We start from the raw sequence: 19,606 nt of genomic DNA on the forward strand, positions 1-19,606 counted from the left end.
ACCTCCAAATGACCTTGTAAACGTCCGCCGAATGAAAAGTTAAAAAAAACCCCGGTTAAACCGTGAAACTTTTATTTCAAACATTACTCCCTCAAATATGTTGTTCACAGGATATTCCGCTGTGTCAAATTAAATGAGAAATCCTGTATATACGTTTTTTCGGTTCTTTTTCCAATCAAATCTATACCGCGTGACATTTTCCCGTTTGGATAAAAAGTAAAAAAAGTACACCGATCATTCCAATCGTACTGATTTTATTGCGAAATAAATAATAACCGTTTTTTATTCATACAAAAAAAAAACCCATGTCAGCTTCACTTCACCGTTTTCAGCTTTGAGTAATAAAAGTCTCTAAAACAAGATAACTTGACCGTCTGCTCATTTATGCCGATATAATATTCCCGATTGTTTTTGAAAATTTCACAAAGAATCTGAGATGAGCATATTTTTTTCTCACATGTTATTCATTGTTGAATGGAAAACAGTCACGTTTCATACTGTGAAAAAATTCGTAGAATCAAGTTACTAAATCTTTGGACACGGGTATGTAATAATAAAAAAAAGTTAAAAAAAAAAAAGAAAAAAGAGATGATACAAGTTTGTTTATCGGCCAAATCCTTCATCCATAATTTTATGGCTCTAGCAGAACTGGTTGCCCTTCTTAGTTGGCATCGTCTAGCTGCACTCTCGATGCACTTTCATATACCGGCGAGCAGCTTCCGATTCTCAGTCAGTAACGATGACCGTTCGCGAGTGGTTTGCGGGCCAGGAGGTCCTCCTGACAGGAGTTACAAGTGACATAGGAAACGCGGTGCTTGAAAAACTGCTGAGATCTTGTCCGGACATAAAAACCATCAGCGTGATTCTAAGGTCGAAGAATCTTCGGAGTAGCGAAGACCGGATAAAAGATTTGCTCTCATCACGCGGGTCGGTAAATTGTTACGCGTGCACTGAAAAAAAAAAAAAAATTTCATTTGTTACGGTAGATAGAAAAATTTAGTACAACAGGTATCGTTGAAAATAACTGTTTGAATATTGTTGGAATTACGAAAATCGAGGTACGCGTAAACATTTCGCGCTATTGTCGATACTTTTTTGGTTATTGCAACGGAAAATCAGTTTGTGAGGTTTACTCTACTTTTTTAGTTGAATAAGGCTTTAATGGCAATTTATTCTTGCATAAGCGTTAAATTTTCGCAACAGTTGAAAGAAAATGTAGCAACAGTGATCGTAATGAGAAATAATAGCAACGGATACCAGAGTTTCTGGTAACACTTAATTCCTGGCCCTGTTTTCAACGCTTACGATAATTCAGCGGGATGCTTAATGGTCTCAGGTTTAGTTGCGATGTTCAAAGTTCCCAGCATTCGTCACATTCTTCAGTAATATTACACGCTTCTCATAGTACGTAACTTATAGTAAAGAAATCACGTCAACTATACACGCTGTGGAAAGTATTCTCCGAGAGCTAAGGTAAAACGATCGTTTCACCAGGAACCGATCTCTGGTTATTCACAATTCTCTCACAAATAACGTGAACGACAGTGCAGAACGATGAAGTGGACGTAAGAGAATGGGAGTCGTTGTCACGTAATTCGTGTAGAATCGGAGTCGCATTTTGAACATTAATGAACATTGCTGTACATCTAAATACCAACTACAAACTTTCAAGCCAATCGTGAAACGCGAAGTGACAAGCCAGAGTCAAATGAGCCAAAACGATAAAACATTCTATTAGCCAAATTCATGACGAAATCGAATTGATAGTATAAAATTTCCAAAGATGTACCGTTGAACTGTAAAACGTTGGAATCAAAGGGAATTAAAAACAAAAGTGATAACAAAAGTTACAGAGATTCAGGTCGATTATGTTCAATTGATATATTCAAATTCTCGGAACGAAAGTTGCAATTTTTATACTACATATTTTTACTCTCACGATTTTCTGTATAAATAAACAGCCTGCAGCTCGTAGACAAAAATTTCATACAAACCGGCCTTAAATGTATCCATAATAAGCAGCTATAATTTTTTCTGCGAGTCATTCTTCTTAGATAGTTGGAAAAGATAGTATCCGTAACAAAATGCGCGTAAAAATGTGTTACAATCAGTTGTTGATTATTTATCAACGTAAATGCGTGAATGTGAAAGTGTGAAAATTTGACTTCCGATCATTTTGAAATTAGTATTGTTGGAAAGATGCCCAAAGATCCCAAGAGAGAAATTCCCTGATTCCCTGACATGATGTCAATGTATCAAAAAACATCGTGAAACTTCTCAACGTTTCAATTCAATTTATCAAATTTCATAAAAAAAAAATAAGCCAAAGATGGCGAATGCAAGTTTATACAATTTACAAAAGCGACAACTAAAAATATATTTTGACTTTGAAAAGGCGTGTGCGCCAAACATAAGAACTTTAACCTTCATTTATTTTTTGTCCAACATTATTGCAGACGTGCGTGTTGATTACTTTTTGTTGCGAATGCCGCGAAGAAAGATATTTACACTCTTTCTTCTTTTCATCGCTAAATTAGCTCTTTTCGCGGATGCGTTCTACGCCGTCAGACAAGCGACACAAAATTCCGATACTCACGTTTGTTTCTCTGACGTTAAAAAAAAAACAGGTTCGAAAGAGTGAAACAAGAATGTCCGGGAGCGATTTCGCGGGTTCGGATCTTCGAGGGAAATCTGGTGTACGAAAATTTGGGCCTTAACGACGATCAACTGGCGCGTCTCCGAGGCTCGAACGTCGTGATCCACGCGGGCGGTCCGCACGAAGAGCTTCTCGACTTTTGCTGCAATTTGCCAGCCCTAAAATCGGCGGCCGTCGCGACGAGCATCTTCGGGAATAGAGGACGGATCACCGAGTCGGTTCTTAATTCAAAACTCCCGGGGATCCCGTTGGTCATGATCCGATTTCCGGCCATCGGACCGGCGGCGAAGGAACCGATTCCTGGTTACACGAGCGTCCTGAAGGGGGCGACGGTTCTCATGATCGGCGCCGGATACGCTCTCGGAAATCCCGATTCTCCCGCGGCGATACTTCCGGTTGATATCGCGGCCAACACCCTCATCGCCTCGGCATGGGACAAAGGGACGAGGTGAGATTTACGGGGATTTTTATGGGGGTTGAGGATTGATTTGAAGATGAAACCGACGACGAGTTTTCGCGGTTGATCGAATGATCGGAGATTGATTGGTTTGAGTTAATGTTTTTTCCGATTGATCTGTCGGTCGGTTGCTTCCAGCGAAATTAGTTTCTGAGGTTTACTCTACTTTTTTAGTTATATAAGGCTTTGACGTCAATTTATTCTTGCACGAGCATTGAAGTTTCCCAACAGTTACAAGAAAATCTAGCAAAAGTGATCGTAATGAGAAAGAATAGTTACGGATACTAGACTTTCCGGTAACCGCTAGAAAACTAATTTTCATTTTATACCTAGAACTGTATTTTTCGGTCGTCGTAAAAAATGAAAATAGTCAATAAACGGAACTAAAAATTTCTCTCAGCGAATGGACGATTTGTCGATTGATCGAAGATATTGTAAAATGAAAGTCGGATTCAACGATTGATGAATCTTGTTTGGAGAAAATCGTTCGAAATAAACCTGCAATTTTTTGTCTGATAATTGTGCCACGTTTTTGACTGTTTTAGCATTTGAAATATTCTTCACGTGGCAATTCGGGTAGAAAGCGAACGATCGATCGAAAAAAAATACTATTCGGAATGACTTGTGAATTGATTCATCGAGAAAAGGGTTAATTGAACAGTCCGATTTTACGTTCAATCGATTAATCGCACAGTTCTAAGATTTTCCTAGATTTAACGAATATGAGCATCGAATACGAACGTCGATATGAATATATTTTTCGTACAAGAAAGAGAAAAAAAATCAATACATCATTAGGTTCAACAAAAAAATAATCGAAACAATCATTTGGGTTGTTGAATGAAACTTTCAACGGCCGTATTAGTTAAACTCAACTCCTTTATCAATCTATGTGTTCATGTGAATTTATTAAAGCCTCTAGTGGAAATATCTTACCAAATTTTGAAATTATCTTAGCCTCGAAAAAATAAAGAAGAATTACCAGTTTTTCTATGACGGTGGAAAATCTAGTTTCTTTTTTTATTTTTTTTTTTTTTTTGCCATCGTTGTCGCTCGAAAGTTTTCAATATTTAATTACGCTGTTTGCGAAAAGAACGATGTTTATTACGCAGTCAAATTATTCTGCATTTTCTAATCGTTTTTCACTTTCACGATAATGGTAAGTTAATAGGTCCAAAAATGTAAATTCACATGTCTGATATATAAGGATAATGCTAAAAAAACCTGTTTACAAGCTGCGAATAGAATCTTGATTAGAACCAGAACGTTGACATGATCTTGCATAACTAGAAGACCTTGATTCGTGTGACATTGCAGGCAGTCTCTTAGGTAAAACAGTGTTGCGTCTGTAAGTTGCATTTGAAAAATTATTCAAGAATCGTTCTAGCTAGTTCAATATTTTTTGATGGATGATAATCGAGAGAATTAAAAACTACTCTACGCGAATTGTTCAATCAGTTTTTCGCAACGTAGAATGATTGAAATGAACGGTCTTATATCGTCACTTTTACAGTAAAGATTTTTTAAGACCAAGAAAAAGTTTACGACCTTACCGACTGGTCGAATTCACAAGTAACGATAAGTCTGTAAAAAAAAAAAAAAAAAAAAAAAAAAAATTAAAGTACGATACTGGACGTTATATATAATCGACGAAAATTTATGTTGTAATAATTTTCACCCAAGAATCACCCAAAACATAGAAGAATATCGATATTAAAAACGAGTAGAAAAAAGTTGACCTTTCAGTTCGAATCACGTGTAAAATTTCCATTTCGTGGATTACAGAAAGTCATTTTTCTGACTTTTACTGTAACTTCATTTCCGCTTCATTGAGAAACGAAATTTTCATCACTTGACAAATTTGCAAATAAAAATACGTTGGTAGTAGTTCTTTTTCATTCTATATATTCTTTTTTGTTTTGTTTTTTTTCACATTAAATATTGTTCAATTAAAACTGTAAAAAAAAAAAAGTAGCACACCTATTTTTGCTGCAGATATTGTCTTGATAAATTCAAAATAAATCGAGCATTGAAAAACGAATCAACTGGCATGAAATGGCCCACATTTAGCTGCTAGCGTCGAAATGAAAGAAACGCGTTTTAGAACGGATATTCATCCGGTCATGCAATCGGCGGATTCCACAAGGAGTATAAACGTGATTGTTATACGGCGTGATGTAAACAAGAAAAGAAAGTCAAACTGGTCGTGCCTAATTTACATATGAGGTATTCCATGCCAGCTCGACCCATGTTTTTTCCCCACCATATTTTTCATTGCTTTCGTAATTTTTCGTACAGATTTTCTTTCTCTGGCCGATATATTTTTACGAATTTTTAAACGTTAAAACAGGAAGTCATGTTTGATTTTCTCGAAAAAATTCACGAAAAAGTATTTTTCTTATATTTAACTTACTAAATTGAAGAAAATTTTTTTGCGTAATTTTGTTCAATTTTTTATTCGTATCGGTATTTATTCATTTTCGTGCACCAAGCGGGTGTGAAATTATACACACATATATATATATATATATATATATATATATATATATATATATATATATATATATATATTGATGTGCATATTCATATATTATATTTATGTACATTAATTTACGTCCAGATACAAACACATCTATATTTATCGTATGCCTGAAACAACAAATGATTTAAAAGAAAATTAAAAGAAAACCGTAGCAAAAGGAAGAGTTTTTTTTTTTTTTTTTTTTTTTTTGCAAATAGAGTTTTTACAGCAATTTTTAAGGAGCTAGTTTTTTCGAGTTGTTACAGTTTGATTTTGGGAAATACGATTATATGCATAATTTCACATCCGCTTGGTAAATAAGAAAATTTTCAAATCAGTGAATGACGTGTGAAAAAAAAAAAAAAAAAATACACCAGCTCTTACTTCCGGATGTGGCCTAAAATGATCGTCTTTAATCGAAGAATATTTGAGAATGTTTGGGAGAGGATCAAACATCTTTTGAAATCTTTGTCTTGAGGTTTAAGAATTCATAAGAAGTTGGCGGCTGAAATAAAAGAAAGAAAAAAAAAAAAGAAAAAAAAATCCAAATAATTTGGGAGTGCTAGTTGGAGTTAGAATAATCGTATAAAAAATTATAAACAAAATCAAAAATGGAGAGGGAATATCATTTATCGAAATGGCATGGAATGCCTTATAACATGTGGTCATGGTTTGTGGAGTTGCTTTCTCGACGGCTCAACGATGTTTTTTGACCGCATAATCCGTTAAATTATCGCTATCGCTGATAATTATCGCGGGTAAATAATTACCCAGGTGCCGTTGCACTTTCGCTTTCGGTATTTCTTCGCCGTTTTAATAACACTGTCTAACAATGTTTCTGCCGCTAGTTAAATTACACTTCTGTGTATCATGCGTGCATGAGTATTGATGGAAAAATATTAAAAACATTTTACTACATTGGAATATCGGAACGTACGATAATTGATCCTTGTTATATAATATATATATTCGACATCGTTATTTACGATTTATTGTGTAACAGTATCATAATTATTATCATTAACAAACCAAGAATTACCGTTGCTAAATCTGTGTACATGTTACACAATATTTGGCAGATATTCGTTAGACGTCAAAACAAGATGATATGTCTCATTTGTATTATAGAAAAAAAGTGAAACGTATGAAAAAGTGGGTGAAATAATTTTTCAAAATTTAAACACCTAAAAAATTCCATGTACTTGCATTTCTTCAAAACCATAGACCTCAAAAAATTGATGTTCCTTTGTTTTTTACAGACATATTTTAACCTACAATCACCATACGAAGGTACGAGACAAGCATTCGCGAAAAACGGCAAAGAGAGTTTTTTTTTTTTCTTTTAACCAGTGGAATTTTGTAAAAATGATAAAATTACACACGAACCGATCTACAAACTTTCGACCAATTTTTTGTGCCCGAAATTTGAATTCAGCTGCGATTTCGATGCGACGTCGCGATGTTTCGCATCGAGATATGAAAATCCATGAATTCTCAAATCCTTAGACCTTACCATGTGTGAGAAATGCGTAGATCAATTTTTTGTCACTTTTTGCGGTATTACGAGATAAAAATGTCGCCTCTAAATTTTGCGACACCTCTTTTCATCTTAAAAAACATCTTAAAAACTATGGATTAACGTGTGTTTCGTGTAAAAAAAAAAAAGGGCAATCTTTTCCAAAACGATACCCACTTGGCGTTAGATCCTCGGGAACTTTGAAACTAATACGTTTTTCTCGATACATATTTTCAGTTCCGCACGTTGTTTTTATTCGTTTTAGAAGCTACGAGCGAGCGGCGACAGTCTTCAGCGTTCCAGCCCTCGGCTGCACTTGGAGAACCCTTATCGAGAACGGGTGCAGGGCGAGTACACAATTCCCTTTTCCGTCCTTCGGCATTCGAGGGATGACGTCAAAGCCACGGATGCATTTTCTCGTCGTCCTGCTGCTCGAATGGCTGCCCTCGTTCCTTTGCGACACGTTTTTGGTTGCGGTCGGCGGTAAACCGAGGTAAGCGATCGAAAGATGTTAATTTTAAGTGAAATCAAGGTCGAATTGGCCGGCGAAACAGATAGAAATTAATTCTTTCAAACCAATAAAATAAATCTACGTCATTCAAAGTTATGAAATACTGTTATTTTACGCTTTGAATGTCAATGCTTCATTCAAAATTGCTTCAAAGTGGTCGCGATCTCACTTTACCACGATTTGTCTTTGACACGAAAGACTGTTTTATTGGTTGTTTTTTACAAACTCATCGGAACATTTTTATTTGTTCACGTTCACGTGGTGTTGAATACTGAATTATTTAATATTGCACCGATGTCAAACTTTTGACTTTAAAATGAAAATATTGACTCAAAATTCCTTTGGCAAAGTAACGACAAAACTTTTTTTAGACGGTTTTGAGATATTTTGGACATGTTTCGGAAATGAGGTTTTCTTTTTTTTTTTTCTTTATTTTTTTCATCAATCTTCGGTTTCCTCGCAGCGTGAGAATAATTCTACAAAATATATAGCGGCATTTAATTTGCCGGAAAATTTTTCACCCCCATTTTATATACTTGACAATTATTTAATACGCAGTTATTTCAAGAAAATCGTAAAAAACGAGAATCAAGATTTTACGGTGTAGTGTAAAAAAAAAAGTGAATCGGTTGATCACGATCGATAAGTGACAGTATTAAATTAACTACGGTGGAGAAAAAGAAAATATCCTTCTGTAACTTTTAAGCAAACAATCTTTGAATAAAATAAGCCGTCGTGAAATTAAGTGAAATCAAATAGATCTAGCCGATTTTTAACCGTTTTAAAACTTACTCGAATTAAAGCATCGATATAAATATGCAAGCCTAATTTGTTTACAATTCCATTATTCGCCATGTCTTAATAGATTAAGGTTATTCGGACACGAGAGCAATATTATTAATCGCTAATAAATACGTAATAATAATTTGGTCAGAAATATCTGACGGGTCGCTTATTTGTATTTAATTATTAAAAATTGGATATTTATTATGTAGTTAATAAGTAATCTTGTGTAAAATGCACATTTTGGATGCAATTTAACCGCAACAGCTAAATATGAAAATACAAAGAACTCTAATTCACATTAATCGATTCTCATAGATTACGCAAAAATGATAAAAAATGTATTTTGACGTATAATTTTGAAAATATTTTGATCTGAACGATCAAAAATTCACGAAAATATCAGTCAACCATGCTTAAAAATGAATAACATATCCGAATCATGAAAGTGTGGCAACGTCGGATAAAAACCGTATTTTTATTCTATAGTTTTTTTTTCTCTCCAAATCGTCCGGTGCATCGAAATTGAGTTGTTTCATTGCTCATTTTGTAAATTTATAAATAAAATTCAACTAAACACCGGGATCAACAACACACAGCTGTTAGATGCGCTGTTGCCAGATCTATTTTATGCGGAAAAATACTTGAGTCAAAAGACATTTATCAATTATTATTAGTAAATGAATAATTAAATTCTTCCGTTTAGAAGTAATCTTGGGTAACGTATAAATTTAAGTTATGAATTTACATGTTCACGTTTTTCATATTAGTAAAAAAAAAAAAAAAAATGTATAGTTTATAGTAACTTAAGTGGTATTGTCCGTATTACCTTAATTCGATAAATACTCTATTCACGACTATCTCATAGTGAAACGGATATACAGAATTTATTTTCGACAAGCGACACTCAAATAAACAACACAAACCGGTTCTCGTTTACTCAGATTCCTCATTCAGAGAACGGAATAATCTCGCGGATAAAATGATTCGATAATTTATCGTGTCAAGGAAAGTCGAACGAAGAATGTGCATTTTGTGTAATATTCAAATTTGAATTCCGCTGCTTTTACTGTACTAATTGCGAATTTCGCGGTGTAATTTGTTGCCACGTGTGCTACTTACCACTCAATGGCGGAGGATATAACCGTTATGGTTTGTTAATCACTGTACGAGCGTACAAAGTGGAATTATTCGATGCAACGTTCGGGTACTGGAAACAAAACTTTAATGACAAAATAATTGTATCCTCATTTCGCGACTATAACTCGATTATGGAATTGAGTATACACGCGATTCGGAATCCCACATCGTTTAGTTTGTTCAATAGTTACAAAATTCATTGCGGATCGTTCGATTCAACGAGAGATATAAATAACTAGCAGCTAATAACTGACCTGCTAATAGTTTCAAACGCCTCTTTATAAAAACTTTCTTGCGAACCTCATCGAAAACTTGAAAACTCTTAAAAATAACTTTCCTCTATCTGTGAGAGTTCAGTCAGCGTTCGCACAAGTTTCTGAGCTCCTTCCGACTCGGCTTACAAACATTGCTATATCTCTGAAACTATCGATCTCGTTGTGAGAAAATTTAGTCTAAAATCTAGCGAAACGCTGTGGCTACCCATAGAAAGAAAAATAATGAAAATCGGTTCGTTAGTTCCGAAATTACAAGCAAACGTAGAGCGAATTCCTAACGACTGCATCGTCCGTCGTCTGCTGAAGTTGAATGCGCATGCGCTACAATACGAGAGCAACTGTTTGCCAGGGTGACCAACCGTCACGAACGTAACCTCAAAACTGCGAACAGTTTCCGCCGGCCGAACGCAGACGACGGTAAAATTTTTTGAGGTTATTCACATCTCGGCGAATTCTCGTCTGAATTTAGCGAGTGTTGTATCAATGAATACAGCGTTACATTCGCTCACAACGACTCTTTTGCGAATGAATTACAGCTCGGCAGACAGTGATTGATATCGTAATGTTAGATGCTGACGCATTACGTTGGCGGGTATTTTATTCCTCCTTGCTTATACACGACGGCGTGATCACCTAGAAATAAAAACCATCCAAAGAGTTTATTATGCGCTAATGGTCCGTACAGAATGGCGGCGCGATGTACTGGAAATAAAAGTTGTTTCGGAACTACGATGAAAAGGCCCGCGTTATATGCAATGTCGTAAGTTGAACCAGCGACTAGTTTTTTTTCTTTGACTAAAATGAAAAATTAGATAATGTAAATTGATAACTTAGGTTTATATGTTAACCAAGATCACTTCTAAGCCGATTAATTCAGTTATTTATTTACTGATAATAACAGACAAATGTCTCTTGACTCAAGTATTTTTCCGCGTAAAATAGATCCGGCAACAGCGCATCTGACAGCTGCATGTTCTCGATGTTTAGTTGAATTTCATTTATAAATTTATGAAATGACTAATGAAAAAACTCAATATCGATGCACCGGACTATTTGCAATGAAAAAAAAACTGTAACGTGAAAATACGGTTTTTTATCCGACGTTGCCACACTTTTTTGACTGACTGATATTTTCGTAAATTTTAGAACGTTCAGATCAAAATATTTAAAAAACCACAAGTCAGAATACGTTTTTTTTTTTTAAATAACTCTTGCGTAATCTAAAATAATCGATAAATAAAAATTACTGTGTTTTGTATATTTATCATTAGTAGGTGTGGTTAAATTGTATAAAAAATGTGCGTTTTACACAAGATTCTGTATTGACTACATGTTAAATATCCAATTATTAATAATGAATTACACAAAAACCACTCGCCAAATCTGTCTGAAAAAATTATTTCACACGTATTTATTAACGATTAAAAAAACGTAAAAAAAATCAGTTTTTATCTTTTCATTGCTATGATGTCGGAATAATCTTACGTTTTGCCATTAACGCGGAATGTTCAAATATTACGGTACTTCAGAATCATGTGTAAAACGACTTTGAAAGTAGTTTTCAAACTTGTATACCTCACTCAACGAGTGTACAGAGTTACGTGTTCGGTAAATACATACAGAACCTACACCACATAGTTCCGTTTATTTAATCTCCAATTTACAGTGTCGTGAAGTCCTGACTGAAGTTCAAGGATTCTTTTTTTCGACGTGTTTGCAATTTGTAAAAAATTCCGTCAAGTTATTTGCCGCGCAAATATCTTGTTTAACATTTTACTTTTTTTTTTTTTTTTCTCTCTCTTTACACTTTCCTCGCGTCAATAAAACGGAATTCATTCAAGAATACAGTGCCATCAAAAAATTTGTTGAAACAAATTTACGGGATAACGAATATCGCAAACACGCGAATAAAGCCAATCGAGTTTATTTCGGTTACTTTTGTAAAAACAAATCTCGAAGATCCTGAATTTTTACTGCAATTGCACAATCATTTTATTTCGCATACGGATTGAAAAAATTTCAATAGTTTCAGCGGTACAAGGAAATTTCAGATCACGAAACTGGTGATTTACATTCGTGCAGAAACAAAAAAAAAAAAAAAATTACAATGACAAGCGTAAAAACTAAGCTAAGAAAAATTCGATAAAAATTCTTTCAGATCTAGGTTGGAACATCACAAACGATATGAATGAACGCGGCGATTAAATTTCATCTGAAAATGTGAATTTTAAAAGATCCGCTTCGGCTCCCCCTTAAAATCATCTAACGCAGAGGTCGTTCTTTGTTATCCGGAAATGCATTTTCAACGTTTGCAAGAGCGTGGAATTTTTTTCATACTTCGCCACCGTTTAATTCATGCCTCAGCGTATTAAGTACCGAATATCGATGTCTGCAGGCAGGAATTTAAAATTCAGATTCCTGAAAGCTTTACGCCAGCATTTGCACGCAGCTGTAATGACAAAGTTCCGAGGATATGTTTCTCCTGATTTTCGATACACCCTCGCGTTTTCTTCTCTGCAGATCCATTATCATTCACCTTTTATCCGTATCAGCATAAAACAACAGCATACATTGACCCAACAATTATAAACGTACATAAAAATGGCAACGGTAAAATGACAAGGTCCGATGGAACTGTCTCCAATATCAACTACGGTATTCATACAATGACCTATTTATACACTGTATAACAAAATATAGATTCCAGATTCTAATTCTCTATTCTATTTTGCCAAGAGGATGTTTTTTTTTTATACAAAATGCATGGTACCAGAACTGAATCGGGTCGATGATTCTAATTTTCGAATCTCCGCTTAGTAATTATTCCAACCTTGAATAACGTTCTTACGTTCCATTCATTTTCAACCACGATACGACCGAACAATCGACTCGTTCTACACTATGTTCCTAATTTTTTTTTTCCAGAATGGTTAAGGAATATCAGCACATGCGTTCAGTGCTAGAGACACTGGAGCCAGTCTTGTCAAAGTCTTGGACTAGCGACCAAAGAAAAATCCGAGCGTTGAATGATCGAATGACGGCGATGGATCGAGAGGATTTTTACGTCCAGACAGAAATTGATCTTGAATCGTACGTCTTGTGCTCAAGCGCGATGGCAACGAAGCTCTGCATGAACAAGGCTAACCTGACGTTGATAAGAAATTTCAAGATAGCCGCAATGCTGGGACTGGCTGCTGTGCTATATATCCTCCTGTTCCTCTGATAGTAAATGCGTCAATGTCGACGCCACGGTCAGATAAAAGCGTTAATCCAAAGCCAGTGGCTGCCGGACGTCACTTGAAAATTTTTTTGGCTCATTGCTTGCAAGAGTCTTCCCGAAGTATATTTAAGGATTTTCTTTCTAGCCCAATATTAATAAATGGGTATATTTTTACATTGTTGGTTAAAGTTGGTTGAAGAAATTGGTGAATTTTGGGTATTTATATTCCAAAGCACGGGGGGGGGGGGTCGAGCTTTGCTTACATATTTTTTATCAGAATTAATCAATCCAAAGCACGATTGTTGATGGTGAAAATTTTAAACAGTCTAGTATACGATCACAGTTAAAAATACAGCGATCAGCTGAGAGGAAACGTTCGGTTTTGAAAGGGACCACAAACTCGCCTGATAGCAGACTAAGCTGAAAGAATGATGTATGGACAAAACTGCGCGGCGTTGAACTTTCACTAGTTGTTTACAGTCGACGGAATGATTTTTTTTCCCACCAGAGTCGCATCTCGGTGTTGTAAATATTGCTATTTCACATTTTTCGCAGTGCTAATTTTCCCACGAAATTCACGCTGAATTGCAGTTGCACACCGACGAAATAACCCCAAATCATAGCAGCTTTCACCGTCATACCGTTATTCGAATGTTTTCGACTTTTGTGAAAGTTTTTGTTTTTTTTTTTATTTTTTCATTTGAGATGATTTGTGTATCACGTAATAAGTTTTCTCCAAAATGATACATCGTTTCTTACAACGTTTATACTGATCAGAGAATCGGCAAGAATCAAAATTCTGTACATATAAATTATATAACTATGTAAATGCGTGTATCGTTGGTATATTCGGATTTTTGTGCCTCGTTTTACTGAATAAAGGAATTGTATTATGATTATAAGGCGTTTTCACTGAGCGGAAATAACTCGGTCGATAACGTCGAAAATACCGCATGAGACGATTTGATTCGGCCAGTGGGTAGAGTAACAAATTACATTTAACCCTCTTCAGAATCCCTCCATTAAACATTTTTTCCATAATCTTAAATCAAACATGGTCGACTGACTTGGCTTGCTGACTTGGTTGCTTCTTTTTTTACCGGCAAGCTCGATCGCTGGCTGATATGTATAAGAAATCCCGGGATAACTGTCGCTGCTTCAAATATTAAGGTCTCGTTTTACGACTTACAAGATTCGAACTTCGTTCATAACTGCGTTCAACGTCTTCTCTATATGTGGAGAAAGGGCCATCAATGAGTAACAAATTGTTGTTTGCAGCACGACTGGTTCGTTCGCTGGCTTTCTTGGTGAAAGTGATCTGCACGATTTGAATTTTCTGAACAATCTCACGCTTCTACGGAGAGTTTTTCGATGACCTGAGAACGATCGCAGAATCGAATTTTGCTTTTTGTCTATTCTACGTTTTTGAATCACTGCTACTTTTAAAGATCGTTTGAAACGGAGGAAAAAAATTAAAAAATTGTCCGTACGTCGAAATAGATTTTGAAAAAGCACAAAACAAAACAGATCCGTAACGTAAGGGCTATTATTATTATTTTTTTTTTTTTTTTCAAAATAGTTCTAAAACGAAGTTTCAATAAGAATGACTTTTTTGAATTCAAGTCTTTCGCTTGAATAATTATCAATCGCGATGAACAGATGATATCGGGGAAATTCTTTCCAGTATTAAATTTCTTTGAATACATCAATGAAATTTGAAAATTCACTTTTTAACATTCGCGAACGCACCAATTGCAACTAAAGGGGACAGAATGAGACAGAATTTATAAAATACAGAGCAAATTTGAAAACATTTTTTACTAGTTATCATAAAAATACTCTCCCGTGCCGAGTGTGTCAACAAAAATATACAACTCATTAATAACACGCAAACACTAATAATGATCCTACAATTTTTTCCGCATTTCATCAAAATGATTTTGCACATTTTATACGACGTATAAACGAGTGATTTCCATTCAGACAGAAATCATAATTTGGCTTCGTTTTTCGCCGTTTAATGGGATTGAGTACCTGATTGACTAATTATCCGTATGAATTAGCAATGGTTCACAAAAAGGCGTTTGATTTTTTTTTCGTAGGTACATGTACGATACATAAGCATTTCAAGTCTTTCGATAATTTTTTTCCCTTCTCTTTTTGCAACTGAACGCTATGAGACAAATATCGTAAAATATTTCAGTTTAATGGTAACAGCGTGTTTCACCAGCAAAAAACATTTCTTTCGATTGCTCGTTTTTACTTTAACCGGATTTTCTCTGTACATACCAGCATTTCAGATTTTTATCAAACCTTCTACGACCTTCAATTCATTGTACAGTAATTTAGAGGCTGTACAAATATCAACACGATAATTTTAGTACTGATTCTTCTCTTCGAAGACGTGGGATAGAAAAATGTTATGTTCAATACTCCGTACAGAACCAAACGCACTTGAAACTCGACAATGAATCGGTTTATCAGTTAGGGAATCAAGCATTTACCAAAACAAACGCACAAATTCATTGATACACACCACGTAACGAGAAGTGTTATGACAAAGGCATGAATACTCGTATACAGAGAGAAAACAGTGAAACTTAGCAGATTTAGCGTCCGATTGCGCATGCGCAAGCTTTGATGTCTTACCACGCAGGCTGGCCACCTTAAACCTCACTCGGAGGTTATGTTATACATGTTGCAAAGTTTCTCAACACGAGCAGATCTCAAGTGTTTGATGCGCGATGATTCAGCGAGGCTTAGCAATCTTTCATTGTTAACCGAGCAATGGCCGATGACTTCTACGACTTATCATAACAACATAATATAAACTCACCACTTGACGCTGGAAAAGTTTCACATTTCATTCACTGTTCAGATTAAGTTGGCTCCCCTGTCTTGCAGACGAAAAGATTTCAGTGACACGATCCCGATGACCAATAGAGTTCAATTATCTTGCGCATGCGCACTTGGTCACTCGGCTGCTCAGTTCTACCGTATTTTATCGGTACCCGATAGTTTTAGTTTAAGGCGGAACTTATATTACGCATACGCAATCACCCGGTAACGCAAACTGCAATATAACAAGTTCGTGGAAGAGATTCATCCAAACTCACAACGAACATTACTGTGTTAGCGAATTTCTGAGATGTTACGCGCGTCTATTGAGGCGTGTAGAAGTCAACAAGACTTCAAGATCAGCATTTAATGGATAAAAAAGGCATGAGTTGATTAGTATCATCCTTTTTCTCATAGCAAAGGTGAGTAAATACTAAATTTACCATCCAAGAATATACAAACCGAGCACGTTTGTAGCCTGAGATTAAATTGAACGGACGAAAAGAGAAAAACGTAATATCAAAAATCCCTGGACTAGTGACACTGTGAACACCATGTTCACGTATATTAACGTAAGTATGCAAGCTGTGAAACTCAAACTGAAGTAAGTAGAGAAATCTCTGTGGATCATATCGCTTGTTGAAATTTAGGTCTCAATGTCTGCTACAATATTGTCTCGAAAGGTCAACACAGAGAAGTTGGTGCTCCGCTATATCGTGAAACTTTAACAACTCCTTTGGGAGTAACCCAACGCCTGGTGCACTGTTCTTACTGAAAAGCGAACTATATCCACGATGCGAACAAACTGTTCGAGTTATCATAACTTGATAAATACTACGGTGGAAAGCCGAGAGTCATCCGCGCGTCCCAAGGATTACATTTGTTCTTGTTACGTGAAGAGATCGTGCGAGTCAAGTTTCGAACCATCTTTTCCTCCTCCCTTCGCGTTTCTCTTGATGAAATATAAGGAAATCGGTTGGCCAAGAATCGATACCTTTTTTTAATTTCATACTAACACAATCAGCCTAGGTATTCGTATATTTCTTTTCTAGATCCGAAGATCTAGAAAACACTGGAATTTCTGTGAAAAGCTTATGTATCGACGCTGCGTTTCAAATTACTCTGAAATTGTTTCAAATATATTAAACCATTCGGTTTCAGTCTACAGGGATGGCTCATTTTATTCAGCAGATTGTTTTCTCCAAATCGTGGAATATTGAATTGGACTAATATTTGTACTCTCACTGATATTTATCATAATCAACAATTGGGAATATTGAACTTATTACGGGAAGAGAAGAAAACATCTGTTTCAGCTGCTTTGTAGTGTATAGTCTTCCGAATGAAACTAGTTATTTTGGAGTGGATTCGAACAAATCTCCTAGATCTAAAAAAAACGTTCAAAACTATTTGAAATGAAGCATCAATGTTCGAGCTTCCGTTCTTACGATTCCAGCATTTTCGATGTTTGTATTTTTAAACAATTTTCGTTAACGAATCCTTCGAAATAAATCATTTAAACTATATCAGAAACTTGACAGTTCATTGTACATTAAATACAACGTCGTGAAAATTCCAATCAAACATGAACTAAATTACCCGTTACTTCTTTTAATCCGCGATTATACAATTACATTCTACTATTCGTCAGGTACCTTTGTACTATTACAAATCACCGAAAATCATTGTCAAATAATTTCTTACTTGGGTAAATTTTCGATCAAAGGATGAAACGAAGTTGGATTACATCCCACAAAAGTAATGGCTTATCTTATGTCATAATCGTGAGATCAGAGGCTCAAGTGTTCCTTAACCGTATGTACCTACCGAATGACAATTCTTATTCTAAAATCCCAAGAACTCCCCTCGCAGTCTCGAAGAAAGCTCGGAGTAAACGATCAGCTTAGGCTAACAGGGCTTAACTTTTGAATTAGTTGTAGAGACCTTTGGGTCCCTTCTTTCCACTGCAGCTTACCGCTTATCTTACCCAGAAAACATCTTGGAACCAAAGTTACGATACAACTCGGACCATTTCGGTCCGGCTATACGAATTTACGAATTCCCACAGTCTTCGGTGACCATCGGAATCCCGATACCCATACATGCGCGACTGGGAAAACACATCGCTGGTCTTAACCGGCGAATTTATTATTTCGTTCCGTTTCCTGCGGATTCAGTGCCGATTCGTGTTCCCCGTGGTGTCGTTTCGAATTATCAGCTTAACTTCTGCCGAACGATTGCAGGTTGGGCTTATCTATCGAATTCGATTCGATTCGATTCGATTCGATTCCAGTGTCTTTTCTCATTCGAACAATTCTGAAAAAAAAATCAGTAGCAATTGCATTGATGCAACTCCATCGACAGCTGCGTTAAAGAAAAGCCTTTTGCAGTTTTGCTTATCCGAATGAAAAAACCACGAAACCAAGCGGCTTTAGACTGGCCATGAGTCAGCCCTCGATTCGTGATTAAAGCTTTTAAGCCCTTGGGCACCATGTTATATGATAATATGACATTTTTTTTATTTTGAACAACTCTAACGGATCCAGCATTTCAAATTTTAGAAGTCTGATTTTGGATTCGTTATCGATGATCCAAAAAATCTCCGTCTATCAATTTGTACAAAAATCGGAATATTTTTAGATTATTTTCCACCATATCGGATTACCATTTCGGATTTTGCAATCTTACTTCAGATTCATGATCAGCTGGCCAAGAAACCGACGAGTACCAATTTTCATCAAAATCCAAATGTTATTTTACAACGATAACTTCCCCTTTTCACTAAAAACAGAGAAACTGAAAGTTGAAAAAAAAAAAAAAGACATCACGTCAATCAGTTTTCTTTTTTTTTTTTTTATTCCTCAAGTGGCACTTTAAGCTTTTTTTTTAATTCTCCTTTTCAATTTTTCTAATAAAATTGCCGACGCGATCTTGTTACCAAGGAGAAAAACTGCTCTCTACATCGGGATCCGAAATCAGCTACGAAATACCGTGAGAGTGAGACTTCCGTGGAATAACTCGAACCTATCCTGAGGGTTTATTTTTTGTCTTACTATGGAACAACGGAACTCGTTTCTCAGAGGAAAAAGGACCGGTGGGAATTTGCGGAGCGCGAATTGTCTCGGCTGACAGGAGCTCGAATTCCAACCCCAGCCCTAGCCGTCAACGGGTGAAAAGGATAAGAGGATGCTGACCCGCAGGAAAGAAATCCTCGGAAGATGTAATAATCAATCATCGCTCAAGGATATCGTGTTGAGAGTTCGTTATTTTATTCAAAAAACGTTTCTCAACTTTCAAAAGTAAATTATACATACATTCAGCATTCAAAGCAAGTTGAAACAATTCATCGAACATTTTCAGAACTATTCAGGTGTCATTCAAATGACTTTTTTTATATGAAATACAGCGCGTCATAATTTTAGTTACAAGAAAATTATTATCAAACATTCCAAACTTGCGGGTAAGAAAAAAAAAAAAAAAAGAACAAGATCGATGTACAATATTTTCCTCAAATCAACTTTGTTTTTAAACACGTCAGAATTGCTCCTTGGCGTGAAAATTCATCCACCTCAATTTTTTTTTGCTAAAGTATAGTATAAAGTTCGAGGGTAGAACAAGACTCGATAATGTCTGCATTTTCAGTTCACGTGCGAAAATTAAGCTGTAAAGTTTGCAGCGTTGCTGAAACA

General features: G+C 35.8%; 1 protein-coding gene across 1 annotated transcript; it reads left to right on the top strand.

Moving 5' to 3' along the window:
- Positions 1-739: 739 nt before the first annotated feature.
- Positions 740-13,976, top strand: LOC107226282 (putative fatty acyl-CoA reductase CG5065). The gene is made up of 4 exons (XM_015667043.2): positions 740-927; positions 2,628-3,104; positions 7,416-7,643; positions 12,785-13,976. Exons 1-4 carry the CDS (start codon positions 740-742, stop codon positions 13,080-13,082), a joined length of 1,191 nt encoding a protein of 396 aa, XP_015522529.1. The 3' UTR covers positions 13,083-13,976.
- The last annotated feature ends 5,630 nt before the right edge of the window (positions 13,977-19,606 follow it).

This window comes from Neodiprion lecontei, chromosome 3 (assembly GCF_021901455.1).
Source record: "Neodiprion lecontei isolate iyNeoLeco1 chromosome 3, iyNeoLeco1.1, whole genome shotgun sequence".
Classification (NCBI taxonomy): Eukaryota; Metazoa; Arthropoda; class Insecta; order Hymenoptera; family Diprionidae; genus Neodiprion; species Neodiprion lecontei.

Coding starts and splice junctions, on each gene's coding strand:
- LOC107226282 (XM_015667043.2), top strand. CDS start 740: ATGACCGTTCGCGAGTGGTTTGCGGGCCAGGAGGTCCTCCTGACAGGA. Junction 928..2,627: donor GATTTGCTCTCATCACGCGG/GTCGGTAAATTG, acceptor AAAAAAAAACAG/GTTCGAAAGAGTGAAACAAG. Junction 7,644..12,784: donor GCGGTCGGCGGTAAACCGAG/GTAAGCGATCGA, acceptor TTTTTTTTCCAG/AATGGTTAAGGAATATCAGC.